At 41.9% G+C, this 16,568-nt stretch overlaps 2 protein-coding genes across 6 annotated transcripts in view; one reads left to right on the top strand and one right to left on the bottom strand.

The window, feature by feature from the left end:
* The window catches only part of EZH2 (enhancer of zeste 2 polycomb repressive complex 2 subunit), a 30,960-nt gene extending 24,018 nt beyond the window's left edge, over positions 1 to 6,942 (top strand). For 4 of the 5 annotated variants that reach the window (XM_010001536.1, XM_010001537.1, XM_010001539.1 and 1 more), the window contains 7 exons: positions 550 to 675; positions 1,050 to 1,228; positions 3,927 to 4,022; positions 4,630 to 4,711; positions 5,540 to 5,620; positions 5,735 to 5,819; positions 6,590 to 6,942. In XM_010001536.1, the coding sequence (XP_009999838.1) occupies positions 550 to 675; positions 1,050 to 1,228; positions 3,927 to 4,022; positions 4,630 to 4,711; positions 5,540 to 5,620; positions 5,735 to 5,819; positions 6,590 to 6,650 (710 nt within the window). In that variant the 3' untranslated portion in view covers positions 6,651 to 6,942. The remainder of the gene's footprint in view (positions 1 to 549; positions 676 to 1,049; positions 1,229 to 3,926; positions 4,023 to 4,629; positions 4,712 to 5,539; positions 5,621 to 5,734; positions 5,820 to 6,589) is intronic. The other variant, XM_010001540.1, reaches the window with a different exon arrangement.
* A 2,283-nt stretch (positions 6,943 to 9,225) lies between these two features.
* CUL1 (cullin 1) overlaps positions 9,226 to 16,568 on the bottom strand; it is a 35,996-nt gene continuing 28,653 nt past the window's right edge. Inside the window, exons 17-21 of the mRNA XM_010001541.1 lie at positions 14,198 to 14,245; positions 14,025 to 14,107; positions 11,709 to 11,814; positions 10,727 to 10,840; positions 9,226 to 9,864 (exon numbers count right to left, since the gene is read on the bottom strand). Of these exons, the coding sequence (XP_009999843.1) occupies positions 9,784 to 9,864; positions 10,727 to 10,840; positions 11,709 to 11,814; positions 14,025 to 14,107; positions 14,198 to 14,245 (432 nt within the window). The 3' untranslated portion in view covers positions 9,226 to 9,783. The remainder of the gene's footprint in view (positions 9,865 to 10,726; positions 10,841 to 11,708; positions 11,815 to 14,024; positions 14,108 to 14,197; positions 14,246 to 16,568) is intronic.

Here is a 16,568-nt window from a genome sequence, read left to right on the forward strand (position 1 = left end):
CTGCTCTATAGATAATGCTGTAGCCCTGTACCTGATAGTCCCTCCATGCCTATAAGATGTTAGTGTTGTCTGTATTGGAAAATTGACTTGGGAAAGCACAGTGGTATAATGACCAGGTATTATATTGCCAGTGTGTCTTTATCAGAGTTGATTGTTGCTCCAGAGTAAAAATTACTTTGAGTATTTAAGCACATTTACTTTGCTGTATAATATCAGTGTTACTCTAGAACATGTTCACACAGGAAATTATACCATTGTAGTTTCATTTTTCAGTTTTCCACAGTAAACAGGTTTCAGTTCTGAGTACTTGAAGCAGCTGAGTAATGGGAAGAATGAAGTGCACTAGGAAGCAGGCAGCTAACAGTGACCAACACCTAACTACCCTTAACAGTTCTGGTTTGCTGTCTTTTTTGGTTGGGGTTTTTGTTTGGGTTTTTTGGGTTTTCTTAGTTAAATGACTATAAGAAAATTTCTGCTTGTAAGAGTGACTGGAACAGCACATTACTACTTTGCACCTATCAACTTTGTCATGTTGCTATTTTTGTTCAGATGGATCATCGAATCATGTTTACAACTATCAGCCATGTGATCATCCACGCCAGCCTTGTGATAGCTCGTGCCCTTGTGTAATTGCTCAAAATTTCTGTGAGAAGTTTTGTCAGTGCAGCTCAGAATGTAAGTAAAACATTTAAAAGCTATCTACCATTTTTTTTGCTGTCCCAGCATCTAACTCTGTACTAGCAGTCTGTGCTGCAGACGGTGTTTGCAGGCGTAGCAAGTTGTGTCAAATGGTGAGAGAAGGGAGCACATGTTCAGTTTAATTTCACCTTAACTAGCCATAGAATTAAGTCAGAAACAGTCTCCAGACTTAAAATCGAGAAATGCTAAAGTAAAATGAGGCAGGAAAAATTTTCAGTACATCTGAATTATCAATGGCTTTGATTTTTTTTTTTTTTAATATTCTGATATGCTATAATCTGCACTGTCTTAATTTGTCAGTGTACTTCTTTCATGCCTGCCCTTTTTCTTTTCCATACATTCCTTTGTAGGCCAAAACAGGTTTCCTGGATGTCGCTGTAAAGCTCAATGCAACACTAAGCAGTGCCCATGTTACCTGGCAGTACGTGAATGTGATCCTGACCTCTGCTTAACGTGTGGAGCAGCTGACCACTGGGATAGCAAAAATGTTTCTTGCAAGAACTGCAGCATTCAGAGAGGATCCAAAAAAGTATGTAGATACCTGTACAGCTACCTGCCTATTGTCTATGTTTTGAGGAGTGTTTTATATTTTTGTGCTAAAGAATGGAATGTCTTTGCCTTCGTTGTGTCAAACAGTAAAACAAAACAAACCCCCACAACCAAAAAGGGAGTTACCTGTCACTTATCTTGCTTATGTGCTGCTGTTAAACTCTATAGGTTTCATGGACTCATAGAATGCTTTGGGTTGGAAGGGACCTTAAAGATCATCTAGTTCCAACCTGCTGCATGGGTAGGTGTCACGATCCGGTATTCGGATACGTGGCAATTTTAATAAATAAAGGTGATCCCAAATGGTAAAATTAAGACACAAACGAGTTCAGATGTCATGCACACAACAAACTTTTATTGCAATAACACAACAAAAGTCCCTAGAGCAGATAGGACAGGCAGGAAAACAGAGACAGGAAAGAGAGGAGAAAGTAGAGAGATAGAGGACAGCAAGCGAGAGCAGAGTTACCACCCACGGTCCAGCGATGTTGTCGGTGGGGAAGTAGTTCCAGGTGGAGAAGTGCCTCTATGCACCCATAGAGTCCCAGATTTTTATACAGTCCTTGCCCACTGCACCCCCACTTCTCTCCCTGCATAGGGAAAAACCCTTTGGATCTTTTCTGTGATAGCAGGGGCAGGTATGATGCCAGGGGCTATGTAGTCTTTGTTTGGCTAATTGATGAGATCAGTCATTACAAAGGAGGAGGTTGAGTCAACTGGCACCGAAGGATTAGTTCCTTGGGTGGAGTTTCGGTCCTAGGAAGTAGCTTGAGTCTGGCACTCCTTGTCTTGTCCTGCAAAGTCGATGGTTTCCGTATCAAGGCCTGGTTATCACTGGATATTCTGCTCCCAACGCCAGCTGTAGAACTCCTTTGTCTCCAGTCTCAGCATGTCCCACACTAAACTCCCCAGTTCTCAGGTACTCCTTGCAGGAGGGGGTTGGGTGGGTTGCTGAGACATCTCTTTAGTTCATCAGCAGATGTTGTTCAACTCTCAGATGCCACAAGACAGACAACAGATATCCTGAGTGCCAAAGTCCATCACTTATCTCTTGGATTGTTCGAGACAAGCACTGTACATCCTGAATGCCACAGCAGGGACACCTCCCACTAGACCAGGTTGCTCAGAGCCCCATCCAACCTGACCTTGAACACTTCCAAGGAGGGGGCACCCACAGCTTCTCTGGGCAACCTGTGCCAGTGTCTCACCATCCTCACACTAAAGAATTTCTTACTCATGTCTAACCTATATCTCCCCTCTTCCAGTTTAAAGCCATTATCCCTCATCTTCTCACTACACACCCTGGTAAAAAGCCCCTCCCAGCTTTCTTGTAGCCCCTTCAGGTCTCTGGCAGGCTGCTATGAGGTCTCCCTGGAGCCTTCTCTTTTCTAGACTGAACAATCCCAAATCTCTCTGCCTGTATTCATAGAAGAGGTGCTTCAGCCCTCTGATCATCTTCATGACCCGCCTCTGGACTTGTTCCAGGAGCTCCATGGCCTTCTTGTGTTGGGGGATCCAGAACTGTACACAGTATTCCAGGCAGGGTCTCACCAGAGCAGAGGGGCAGAATCACCTCCCTGGACCTGCTGGCCACACTTCCTTGGATGCAGCCCAGGATATGCTTGGCTTTCTGGGCTGCCAGCACATTGCTGGTTCATGTTGAGCTTCTCATCAAACAACACCCCCAAGCCCTCTTCCTCAGGGCTGTTCTCAATCCATTCTCCACCCAACCTGTAATTGTGCTTGAGATTGCCACAACCCAGGTGCATGACCTTCCACTTGGCCTTCTAGAACTTCATGAGGTTGGCATGGGCCCTCCTCTCCAGCCTGTCATGGTCCTTCTGGATGGCCTCCCTTCCCTCCGGTGTGTCAATCTCACTACACAGCTTGGTGTCATCAGAAAACTTGCTCAGTTCCACTGTCCATGTTGCTGACAAAGATGTTAAACATCACCAGTTCCAGTACCGACCCCTGAGGAACATCCCACATCACTGCTCTCCGTTTGGAGACCCTTGGTACATTTCAGCATGTACCAAGCAGTGTTTTCTGTGTCACAGGGCAGCAGGGGGTCTCCTTTTCCCCATTCAGGCTTTGCTTGCAATTGGCAAGTAGGCTGCTGTGTTAAAGAGATGCCTCATAAGTCTTTCCCTAGATCAGCATAAGGAAGTTTGGCTCAGACATAGATACTGGCTATTTTTTTCTTAACTTCTTGACTCTAGTGCACAAACTTGTGTACAATCCCCCAAAGTTGTATTTAAAGCCCATTCTGCTCTGTTAAATAAATAAATAAAGGCTTATAGCTGCTCTGGAACATCTTATCACAAACTGGTTCAGTTGAATCTGAGCCAGTACTGGGCTCCTGTCTGCATACGTTTCCAGTTTGAAGTCCTTAGTGTATATATCTTTATCTAACACTCTCATTTCAAAGTTAAACTAAATTTTTTATTGATTTTTCAAGTACTTCATGTATTAGGCTTGTTTTTTTTTCTCACATACACAATCTGTAATTTTACTTGCATTTGATAATTGGAAGAATCCATGTTTGTCTTTTCTCCTGGAGTCCCAGCATACATGTCATTAACAAAATCCCCAAAGCAAAAAACAAATCCAAGTCAGGCATGTCTAAACCTTTTTTTTTTGTTTGTTTGTTTTTGTTTTTGTCCCACTCTCTCCCATAGCACCTGTTGTTGGCACCTTCAGATGTGGCAGGCTGGGGAATTTTCATCAAGGATCCTGTTCAGAAAAATGAATTCATCTCTGAATACTGTGGTGAAGTAAGGATGGAGAGCACTTGTTATGTATGAGCTTAATTGGTGAAGTTGTGTGATGGCTGGGGACCAGGAGATGGTCTCTTACCTCGTGTTTAGACAGAGGGCTGTGATTGACTGAGTTTACAGCTACTGCTGTCAGAGCCTCCAAACCTAGGAGGGAGCAGACTGGTGAGATGTCATAAAAATTTTGACATAGGTTCTTGTGACAATGAGAGGCAGGAATGTTATTTTTATCATAGACATAATTTCAGTTCAGATGTGCATGGAAGTTTGTGCAAAATCGTTTAGTATATTACTAACATTCAGTAGGTGCTTTCACTAAATTGTATTCTGTAGTAATAAACCCTGCATCAGTCTTGATTTTGAGAGGAAAAGCAATTCTTTCTACTTCCTTCTGCTCTGAAAGCTTATTTATTCTAAAAGCAAACCATGGTTGGTTGATAAGTGCAGAATGCTTACTGAAAAAAAAGTACTTAACGTTTGGGAATGTTTTCAGTCCCAGAGAACAAACCTCCACCTTTCTTTCAGAATGTCTGGGTTTTTGGACCTTAAACTGCTATGGTTACAAAAAGGAGGAGGTGGTCTGTCTTACAAGTACTATTTCTTTCAGATTATTTCTCAGGATGAGGCAGACAGAAGAGGAAAAGTATATGACAAATACATGTGCAGCTTTCTGTTTAACTTGAATAACGGTATGTATGTACCAGTCACAGTCCTTGCAGCATAAATAAAATGTGGGCTTACCATTTTGTTCAGCCCCATTTTTCTGCAGGCAGCAGGTAACCTTGAGAAATTTTTCCTTCTGCCCTTCTTTTCCTAGCGATGTTTGGTTCCCTAATATTGATAGCTATTGCTTTTTTTGTTGTTGTTTTGTTTTTTGTTTGTTTGTTTTGCTTAATATATGCTAGTCAACTAGATATTAGCAACAGAGCCTGTTCCACGAATCAGCTATACAAGGAGCTGAGTGAAAGTAGAACTTCATGGAGTAAAATTATGTGCAAGCATTATGTAAAGTACCCTGAAGAATTTAAAAGGCTTGCTAGGAATTGTGTGAAATAATTTTACTGTGACTTAAATTAGCAGTAAGTTATGATGGTAATTTTGTGCCAGTGGGAGACAAAGCCACACATAGATGCAAGAAAAATACAGATTGCACTGTGTCAAGTATTAAATACCAGAATATATTTGAAAGGAGGAAAAAAAGCTGCTTTACGTCAATGTTTACTTAGCATACTTATGGATCTTGTCCTTGTGGAATAAAGGTAGAGAAGCTTTAAATGAGAAACTGAGGTAGTGCCCCTGTGGCACGAGATAAACAGCACAGTGCGGGCAGCAGGAGTATTTTGAGTCTTGCAGAACAGTAAAGCCATGGCAGAATGATGTGCCAGCTTTTCCATATGGGAAGCTGAGCAGTTATCTTTTCCAGCTAAAATCCAAACACAGTTAGTATTAAATGCAGAAATTTATTTGTAGGTGACCTATCCATCATTTGTGTGTTTTGTTTTCTCCCCTCTCCCTAGATTTTGTGGTTGATGCAACACGCAAGGGCAACAAAATTAGATTTGCAAACCATTCAGTAAATCCCAACTGCTATGCAAAAGGTAAGTTTTAAGTTTACTTGCTGTTATGTAGGAGATGTTGATAGAATACACAGTTTATCAGTATTTGTGTTAACATTAGTGCTAACATTAAGTTTTAAAATTTCTTTTAAACAGTTATGATGGTTAATGGTGATCACAGAATAGGAATATTTGCTAAAAGAGCCATTCAGACTGGTGAAGAACTGTTCTTTGATTACAGGTTGGTAGATGGATTTTTAATTTCTTCCTATCATGCTGTGGATGAGCTTTTCAGTATTTCTGCCCAGCTCATCACTAATTACTTACTGTGTGTGCCTCTTTACCACCTCAGGTGTCACCAGCTGAGCAGTTCCCTTGCATTTAATTTTTTTTTTTAAACCAGATGCCATAACCAGCTGCTTTGCTCAAGTCAGTCTTACCAAGAACCTTGCTAACCTGGAGTAGCACATTGTACAGAGAAGAAAGTTTAGTGACAAATGGGGACAGACCTAACAACTCTTTCAGGCAGACCTGCATCTTAAACTTGCTGTAGTACATTTCCCTAGGCACCAGTATGGATTGTCTCTCCCATCATTCAGAAAGGGGCAGGAAATATTCTGGTGTTATTCCAGAGAAGTGCTTGCTAAGAATGTGTTTGTACTTTCATCTAAACTCATCTCACTTGAAGAAAACTAAGCTGTCTTGTGAGGATACTACACCTACCTTGAGAAGTGCAGCTGGCTTCCACCAGCTGAAGTGAACTTTAGCATTGTGAGACTCAAGGGGAAAAAGTGTGGAATGTTAAGAGTTTCCTTTCCTCTTGGTCAAGCGCCTCTAAAAGCAGGTTCCTGAGTGGTCAGGATTAGTCTGCAGCTGCACATTCACACAAGGAATAATGGCCCCAGCTGAGGAGGAAACTGGGAAATCTGAGATATTTGAGGCTGTGGGGCTGTGCTGATCTGTCAGAACAATGAAGCCGGTTTTATTGTTGCTTTTGTTTTTTAATTTCAGATATAGCCAAGCTGATGCCCTCAAGTATGTGGGCATCGAAAGAGAAATGGAAATCCCTTGACACCAGCTACCTCTTCTTTTAAACAAACAGCTGCCTTATCTTCAGGAATTTCTAGTACTGTGGGCAATTTTACAAAAAAAAAAAGAAAAATGATGCAATTTGAAATTCTGTATTTGCAAAGTACTGTAACAGTAATTTATAGTAACAAATTAAAAAAAAAAACACACCCAACTTTTTATTGCCTTCTCACCAGCTGCAAAGTGTTTTGTACCTATGAACTTTTGCAATAATGTGGTGTGGTACATTTTTCAACCTTGAATAAAGGATACTTGAACTTGTTCATTTTTACTGGCAATGAGTTGGAATTTTGTGTCAGGCAGTTGTGGAAGCAATATGCATTTTGCTTTCAGCTCCATATGTGTCTGCTTCTCCTACTTCTGTAAATTGTCTTCACCTGTCTCCATGCTGGAGCCACTAGTCAGGCTGACTTGAAGTTGAGCATATACCAGCACCTAAGTGAAGCAGTAGTGGCCTTGCAGTTTCCATGCATCCTTGGCATGAAGCTACATTCACATGCTCTGAACCGATGGTTGCAGTTTGGAGACTGTGACAAGCAGTCAGCTGAAGGAGTATCAGCTGTGGTTCTGGGGTTTTTTGAACTCTGTCTTGTCAGTCCTTAGTCCTAACACAGGGTCTAGCCAGTAGCAGGAGAGGCACTGAATGGGAGGGGGAAAGGGTCCTCCCTCCAAAAAAACAAACCAGAAACCCAAATGAGAATAGCTGTTATCTTTAAGTTTCAAGACAAATGTGTGCATAGTACAAGGGTTGCTTCTATCTGGCTGTTAGCTTAATGACCACCCAGCAGGTGCTATGAATCTGTTCACTCAGTGTGGCAATGAAGACACATTTGTATCATTTGGTAAGAGAACCAGCAGCCATTCCAATCAACTGCAATCCTCAACTGTGGCTTCTCTGAAGCAACAAACTGAGGCATGAATGCAACAGTAATCACACATTTATATTCTGTATCTCTTATCTGTAAGCAATCACTATTTTGCCTACTGGGGCCATTACTCTCTTTTAAAACACATATATAATGTTTTTAGCCAAAATTGTTTCAATTGCAGCTACTTGTCTGTTTGCATACGAGCTCTGTTCTATCCCAGCTAGACAGAACATCTGCTCCACTCAAAACAGCTTTGGGGGTGTTGGGAGGGCCTGAGGGCAGGCCCAGGGACACAGCATTGCAAAACTCATTTCCAGAAGTCCTGTCAGTAATGCCCACTTGTCTTCTGCACTGAGGTGGCTCTAAACTCACTGGCCCTGTGGAGCAGAAGCCCAAGCTGCACACACTCAAGCCCAGCAGCCAACTGCCACCCTGCTCTATGGGGTCCTAAGTAAGAACTAAGCATTTATACTCTTCACCTTACTTAAAAAAAAAAAAAAAGTTCAAAAAGTCAAAACTGATTTTCTCCCTGCTTGGACAAAGACTGGCTTGTCTCCAAAGCTGGATCACCAGCAGATGGGTTTTAAAAATAGAGCTCTGCAAGACAGCACACAAGGTAGACAAAGCAATCCTGCCTTCAGCAGCACTGGGTTAAGGCTGCACTGAGAGGCAGCTCAGGGAAGGTTATTTCTGGCTGTCGCATCTAACTGTAATTCAGCCTGCTCCTCTGCCACTACACCACTCACATCCTGCTACAACAATCTACTACTACCCACTCAAGAAGGGTTCACAAAAACAAAACAGCATCTTAAAAAAAACAAACAAAATGTACTATTCTTCTAAATTACAAAAAGCAGTTGGGAAGTTGAAAAGCAAGATGCTATTACCGATGCTGGCAGGCTTTAGTTCAATTAAAGTTCTTGCAGAATAGGAACAGCAAGCACGCAAAATTTCAAGTGGGGATGAGACTTTTCCCCCATTTTCCAAACCAGTTTGGATCACATCTAATACTGCTCCATAATTATTTTTTTTTTAAAACACAAACATTTTTTGTAGGTCAGAGCACAAGTGTAACCATAAAAAAATTAGTTTCCCTCAGAGAAAAACAGTATCAACACAAAACCTGGCTCCCTTTTCTTCCTGCCAGAAAAAAAACCCTAAACAATTCACAAGTTCTAAGGGAAAAAAAGGGCTTGCCTGCAGAAGTTAGGTTTTTTTCACCATCAGTAATAGAAAATACAAAATACCAAAGCTGAGACCTGTGAGGATTTTGCTTGCAATATGTAGAAAGTTAATACTCACTTCACATGTATATGAGGAACACAAATGAAGTCTGGTCAATCAATATATGTGTAGTAACACATTCCCATCACAGGTTGCATTTAATGGGAATTAATCTTGAGGAACACACTCAATTTTCAGTCAAAGAAAGGGGCAGCAAATGTGATGCATTTTATAGCACACACTGAACGATATTAAAACCAACTATGATTTCAATGATCAAGTATTGCCACATATATTTTAAGTATTTTCTATTCTGCATAACTTGTGAAATCATCACAACTCATTTTCATAGCACTTTCTTTCTTAAAGAAATATGCAGATTTGATGACAGGTGACAATTTTTTCATAGAACAAAGTGTGCTTAAATCACCAGAAATCAAGGAAGAGGAGGAAAAGCAAAACAAATTTCTATTATCTTTCATAACCATTATACCTTTTATTTACATTTAGAAAGATAAGTCATGAAACTTAAAACAATAAAACCAAATGCAACTTGTACAGAAATCTTGTAATTTTTTTTTATTTATCACACATTAAAAAATGAAACACACTATACAAATGGTTTTTCATAGCAGATTACACATGGGTCCATTCAGACTTGCTCTCAAAGTGCTGCCAACATTTATAAGTGCTGCCTCTGATGGCAGCTGTTTATCATCTAGCCAATGTATTGATTTAAATGCAGTAGCATGCAACCCTTAAAGGAGAAGGGTTTGATTCCTTTCTGTTCTTAAATTAGGTTAAATGGCATTGGTGTCCATATTTACATACTTGAAATGTATCAATCCTGAGCAGTTCTGATGTAAGTCTGAGACTGGCTGATGGGAGTCCTGGTCTCAGTTATTAAAAAGGGAGGTCCAAATGGCAGCAGGGTGGCTGCTATGAAGTTCTGTCGCTTTCATTCTTTCCATCACATACCTATTTGCTGAGTGTCACACAGTCAAGTAATTGCTAATAAAAATGCTAAGCCAAGTAACTGTAGGTGTCCTTCTCACCATCTACACGTTCCAAGTACTCCTTCTCAATCAGAATGTCAATGCATTTCTGTGGGAGAAACAAACAGAAGCAGTGGGACACCGGCAGAAAAGCCCTCTTTGTGGTCACTACAAACTTGGAATGATTTTGGCCACTGGGTTTCATGCCAAGTAAGAGGATGGGAAGGAGCAAAGGGAACAAATCATGGCAATTCACTCTCCCCCATTTGTGACGACGTCCAGGTAGAGGGCTTCACTAATGTACTCAACTGAATGACACCCATTTGATGCCATTCCATGGGAGACACAACTGAACAGCATGTGCCTCAGCTTCATGGAAAGACAGCAGAGTCAAACCAAGATGCAGTGCCTACTGGAATGTCACTGAAGACAGTGGTTGCAGTAACCAGCTGCAGGCTTTGTGGCTTGACAGGGTGCTTCTCTCTGGTGCCAATTTATGAAACTGCTCTCCTCTCCCTTGCCTTACCTATCCCCTTAGTTGTGGATGTAAAAACCATGGGTGGGACCACTAAACAAACCCACCTTCCAAACATTTTTATTCTAGTAGAGAATAACTGTTCTATTCAAACTGTTCCATTGAGCACAGGCAGTGATAGCCCTACCACCAGGAGAGCAGGACCAAAAGGTAAGCCTGAAGCAGAGGCTCCTGCAAGCTGGCACTGATGTGAAAAAATGGAATCAATCAAGTTACTAGTTTACCATTGCCAATGATGCGGAACATGCATGTTACCATAAAATAAGTAACAGTATTTCTGTTTAGAATATTTCTGACTTATTTACAACTCCAGAAATCTGTCCTCCCTCATTTCACCCTCTTAGCTTCCCTTTTTAAGTCAGAAGCATATATTTTTGTCTCTATATATCCTTCTCAACTCCTGGAATACAAGTTCAGAAATGTGGTTCTCACATACCTTAATTACTGGAACTCGTGGCTTGAACCTTGAGGACAGCTGTGTTAGCACTTCTCCAAGCAGTTGCTGGTGTTTTAGAACCTTCCTCATTTTCATGATCCTCACAATAGCAGCCTGCACAGCAAAATAGGAAAGGTGTGCTTAGGAGCAAATGACTTGTCCTTCTGGATAAAGCCTAGCCCACCATCTAAGCTAGTGCAGAAGCACCATCACAGCAAACCTGAGTGCCAGACAGGGAGAAACATGCCTACAAATGGCAGCAGTCACACAGACTTTAGGAACTTACATTCTATTCATCTAGCATCAGAAGTGGTTTTGACACAGGGGTTTTAAGAACTGCTCTGCTTACGGTCAGTCCTAACAACAGTACCAACTGGTACAAAGAGCCACATGAAAATACTCAAATAACAGAAAGCCTTCCTTATATATTTAAGTTTAGTATGACACTCTCTTAGAAGTGCATTTGTATTTCCTTCCCCTTTGCTTCTCAAGTGGATTCCAAATGAACTGATAGAAAACCAATGTTAAGTTTAATACACTGGAACAGGTTGCTCAGAGAAGCTGTGGATGCCCCTCCTTGGAAGTGTTCAAGGCCAGGCTGGGTGGGGTTTTGAGCAACCTGGTCTAGTGGGAGGTGTCCCTGCCCATGCAGGGAAGTTGGAACTAGTTGATCTTTAAGGTCCCTTCCAACCCAAACCATTCTATGAAGTTCATACTACCTGGGTATTGCTAGTCTTCACCAAGAAGAGAGGTCTGGTCAGTGTCTGCATCCATGAAATCCACACACTCATCAACATGACCTCAGAGTACATGTGCAGAACAGAGCCCTGACGTGCCTTTCTACATCTTGTATGACACACTCCAATCACCTTTAACATTATGGTAAATACATCTGTAGCTCCAAAACAGTGCACTGCAACAGCAGGCTGTCTTCTAAAGAAAATTAAAGGATTGGAAAACTGTAATCTGCAACACAAGTCACCTGAATCAGTAGTTTCCTATCTTCCTCTATATTTTTGTGTGTAGTTTCTTGCTCCTGCTTCTGTTCAGTCTTCATTGGCACATTGATGTTTACCCTTAACTTTTTGCTTTAAGGGAAAGAAGTAAAAATAATTAGCCTCTTTAAAAAATGATCAAACAACAAAAAAACCCCAAACCCAACTCCCACAATAAAAGCCACACCACTACAATTTCTTTACCAGAAAAGGGGACTTTGGCACTGCTGAAAATTTTAGATAATCTCATTCAACTTAAAAAAAATAAATAAATAAACCTGCAACCAAAAGCCAAAATACCTTTTTGGCAGTTGCTTGTGTATTTTACTTACTGAATACAACCTAGGATTAAGTCAAATTAGTGCTGTACAATTACACTGTATTTGAAACATTCCTATGTTAAGTGAGAAGTTTCCAGTCAGTGAATGGAAGAAAGTCCGTGGAAATATCACCTTCCCAATTTACAGACTGGATTCTGACCACAATGTGGAGAAATCTGTTTGTTCTGTAAAACAGAATTCTGCCTTTCCCATACTCCCCAGTGCTCACAGTTGTGCTGAGGTGAGAGCCCACATGTGACTTCTAGGGCAGGGCAGTTTAATATTCATAGAATCATAAAATGTTAGGGGTTGAAAGGGACCTCTGGAGAGCATCACATTCAACTCCCCTGCCAGAGCAGGACTAACTGGGGCAGGTCACACAGAAATGCATCCAGACAGGTCATGAAAGTTTCCAGAGGAGACTCCACAACCTCTCTGAGCAGCCTCTTCCAATGCTCTGTCACCCTTAAAGTAGTTTTTTCTCATGCTGAGGTGGAACTTCCTGGGTTTCAGTTTGTGTCTATTGCCCTTTCTCTTATCGCAGGGCATCACTGAAAAGAGATTGGCCTCTCCTTCTTGACACTCACCCTTCAGATATTTATATACATTAGTAAGATCTCCTCTCAGTCTTCTCCAGACTAAGCAGCCCCAGGTCTCTCAGCCTTTCCTCATAAGACAGCTGTTCCAGTCCCTTAATCATCCTCATAGTCTCCACTGGACTCTCTCAAGTAAATCCCTGTCCCTCTTGAACTGGAGTGCCCAGAACTGGACACAATACTCCAGGTGTGGTCACACTAGGGCAGAGTAGAGGGGGAGAAGAACCTCCCTCAACCTGCTGGACACACTCTTCTTAATGCACCCCAGGATACCACCAGCCTTCTTGGCCACAAGGGCACATTGCTGTCCTGTGGATAACTTGTTGTCCACCAGGACTTCAAGGTCCTTTTCCACAGAGCTGCTTTCTAGCAGGTCAGCTCCTAACCTGTACTGGTGAATTATGTTATTCCTTCCCAGGTGCAGGACCCTACACTTATTCTTGTTGAACCTCATTAGGTTCCTCTTTGCCCAGCTCTCCAGCCTGTCCAGGTCACGCTAAATGGCTGCACAGCCCTCAGTTGAATCAGCCAATCCTCCCAGTTTTGCATCATCAGCAAACTGTCCCATCATCCAGGTCACTGATAAAAATGTTGAACAGAACTGGACCCAACATTGATTCCTGGTGGACCAGTTACAGGACTCCAGCTGGACTCTGCACCACTGATCACGACCTTCCAGGCTCTATTATTTAGCCAGTTCTGAATCCATCTCACTGTCTACTCTTCTACCTCACACTTCCTGATCTTGCTCACAAGGATGTTACGGGAGACAGTGCCAAAAGCCTTGCTAAGGTCAAGGCAGACTACATCCACTGCTCTCCCTGCATCTACCCATTCAATCACACCATCACAGAAGGCTATTAGATTAGTCAAACATGATCTCCCCTTGGTGAAGCCATGCTGGCTACTCCTGATAACCGTTCCTTCTCCCATGTGCTTCTGACAAGATGATCATGTTGTCTCTAGTGGATGAACATTTAAGACTTTGACTTTTGCTAGCTGCTGTACACTCTTGTAACCTTACAAAATATAAGGTATTTTGCTAAGGGAACACAAGACATGCACCTCAGTAAAAACCAGCACGATTTCTTACCAGCAATAAATAAGACAACGATCGAGGAAAAAAAAAAAAAAGGACATAGGTAAGGTTTCGGCTACCTGAATTAGACCTTGTTATAAAGTCTGTCTATGCCTGGATGTATTTTCCTATCTTCCCTAGTAGCAAACCCTCCCCTTTAAAGCTGGTACATCTTGGATCTCTATTTGAATTGACATTTGGACCCTGGAGCTCAATCTCAGTGTATTAAGTATTACTCAAATTTTGAAAGCAGAGGAGGATACCACCCATTACAGACACGTGAAACATGCTGCTGAAGTTTTAACTTACTTTTTATAACCAAGATACAGTTTTATTAAGGTATCTGGTTTTAACTCCACCTCATCAACATTAGCGTTTTCATCTTCCAAAACCTACAAGAAAATGAAACAAATAAATAAATAAATAGCCGTTACATAATTTGCTAAATGTTAGGCAGGTCATAAAAAAGCAAGAATACTCACAAGCAGTTTTGATTTCAACAGTATCTGTAGAACTTGTGCCAAGATATCCTGAAAAATTACAGAAAATATGAGCAGAGACAGCACTCAATTAACTGAAAACACTTCAAAAAGAATACACATTCAGACAAAGAATTAGTGAAAATGTAGCTCACATAAATAAAATGTATTAAGGCCCTTTCTGTGTTTTAGAACAAATAACAAAATTGTTTAGAAAGACTAATTCCAAACAATAGATCTTTCCAGTTGCTGTTTTAGGTGCTATTCTGCAAGCAGATTTTTAAGTGCAAGAACTCATTTTTCCCCTCAAACTATGCATATACAGATACCATGGCAAGCTTAATCATCAGAAAGCAAGGATCTTCTGCTTTATGATTAACATTCTTCTTTCTTGCTTACATCAGGGATCAGGTCTGGTTACTGTCACTGGTCAGTCACTCAGATGGCTATGCCACTGACAATGTTCTGTGCAGGCTTGCAAAGCTGCTATTTGATGACAGTGGAAATATTCTGGGTTTCATGCAGTTCTTTTTCAGCTGTATAAAGAGTTTTATTCTGGTTCAACCATAATTTGAGCCAAATACTTATTTTACATAAATGTGTGTGTATATATATCTGCAAATAAGCATCTGTAATAAATCCCAACTCCATATTTAAGAATGGATGGATGATCCAGGAAGTTACAGGCCTCTCTGTTTGACTTTGGTGCTGGGAAAGCTGGTGGAGCAGATCATTCCATTATATAGCACACGCAGGTGATCAGGCCCAGTCAGCATGGTTTTATGAGAGGCAGCTCCTGTCTGATAAACCTGATCTCCTTTCATGACAGGGTAACCTGCATATTGGGTGACAAAAAGGCTGCGGATAATGCCCTGATTTTAGCAAGGCCTTTGACAAAGTTTCTCACAGCACTCTCCTAGAGAAGCTGGCTGCTTGTGGCAAAGCACACGCTCTCCTGGGTCAAAAACTGGCTGGCTGGCCAGGCCCAAAGAGTTGTGTTGAGGGGAGTTAAATCTAGCTGGTGACCAGTCACAAGTGGTATTCCCCAGGGTTCAGTGCTGGGGCCACGTTCAACATCTTCATCAGTGATCTAGATGAAGGGATTGAGTGCACCCTTAGTAAATTTGCAGATGGCACTAAGCTGGGTGGAAGTGTTGATCTGTCTGAGGGTAGGGAGGCTCTAACAGAGGGATCTGGACAGGCTGGATTGATGGGCCAAGGCCAATTGCATGAGTTTCAACAAGACCAAATGTCAGGTCCTGCACTTCAGCCACAACAATCCTCAGCAGTGCTACAGCCTTGGGGAGGAGTGGCTGGAGAGCTGCCCAGCAGAGAGGAACCTGGGGTGCTGAGTGAGAGCTGGCTGAACATGAGCCAGCAGTGTGCCCAGGTGGCCAAGAAGGCCAACAGCATCCTGGCCTGCATCAGGAGTAGTGTGGCCAGCAGGACCAGGGAGGTGATCTTGCCTCTGCACTCTGGTGCTCTGGCACTGTTGAGGCTGCACCTTGAGTACCGTGTTCAGTTTTGGGCCCCTCAATACAGAACGGACATTGAGCAAATAAAGCATGTCCAATGAAGGGCAACAAAAGTGATGAAGGGCTTGGAGCATGTCTTGTGAGGAGAGGCTGAAGGAGCTGAGGTTGTTTAGCCTAGAGAAAAGGAGGCTAAGGGGAGACTTCAACATTCTCCACAAGTGCCTGAAAGGAGGATGTAAAGAGGTGGGGATCAGTCTGTTCAATGAAGTTACAAGTGATTGGTCAAGAGGTTGGCCTCAAGTTGTGCCAGGGGAGGTTTAGATTGGATGTTAGGAAGAATTTCTTCACCAAAAGGGTGAAGAACATAGCAACAGGCTGTCAAGGACAGTGGTGAAGTCACCACCCACAGAGGTATTTAAGAGTCTTACTGATGTAGTACTTAGGGATATGGTTTAGTCAAGGACTTGCCAGTGTTAAAGGTTGGACTCGATCTTCAAGGTCTTTTCCAACTAAGGTAATTCTGTGATTCTGTAAAAACCCAGCAAACTTCTGGGTTTGCTGTAAACTATCAGCAGAAGTAACTTTCTAGATATGCATTGCTAAAAGTAAAGACCTCACTGACTAGGAATTGCCTAGCAAGTCCCAGCAGCCTTGCTTCAAACCTACTGGTACAGGACACACACAACAAATAAACGGTAGGCCATTAAGTCTACTTGGAAAGAAAATAAGGGAACCTTTTCCACAAAGGAGAAAGCACCAATTAAACTGCAAATTTTACTGTATTCATGTAAATAATGTAAATAATGCATGTGCAGATCAATCATTTAGGGACAGTGCTGTTTTTCCTAAAATGTTGTCTTTTAAAATGTATATAGGGAAACATTTAAAAAATCAGCAGG

Source organism: Chaetura pelagica, unplaced genomic scaffold, assembly GCF_000747805.2.
Source record: "Chaetura pelagica isolate M959 unplaced genomic scaffold, ChaPel_1.0 scaffold7, whole genome shotgun sequence".
Lineage (NCBI taxonomy): Eukaryota > Metazoa > Chordata > Aves > Apodiformes > Apodidae > Chaetura > Chaetura pelagica.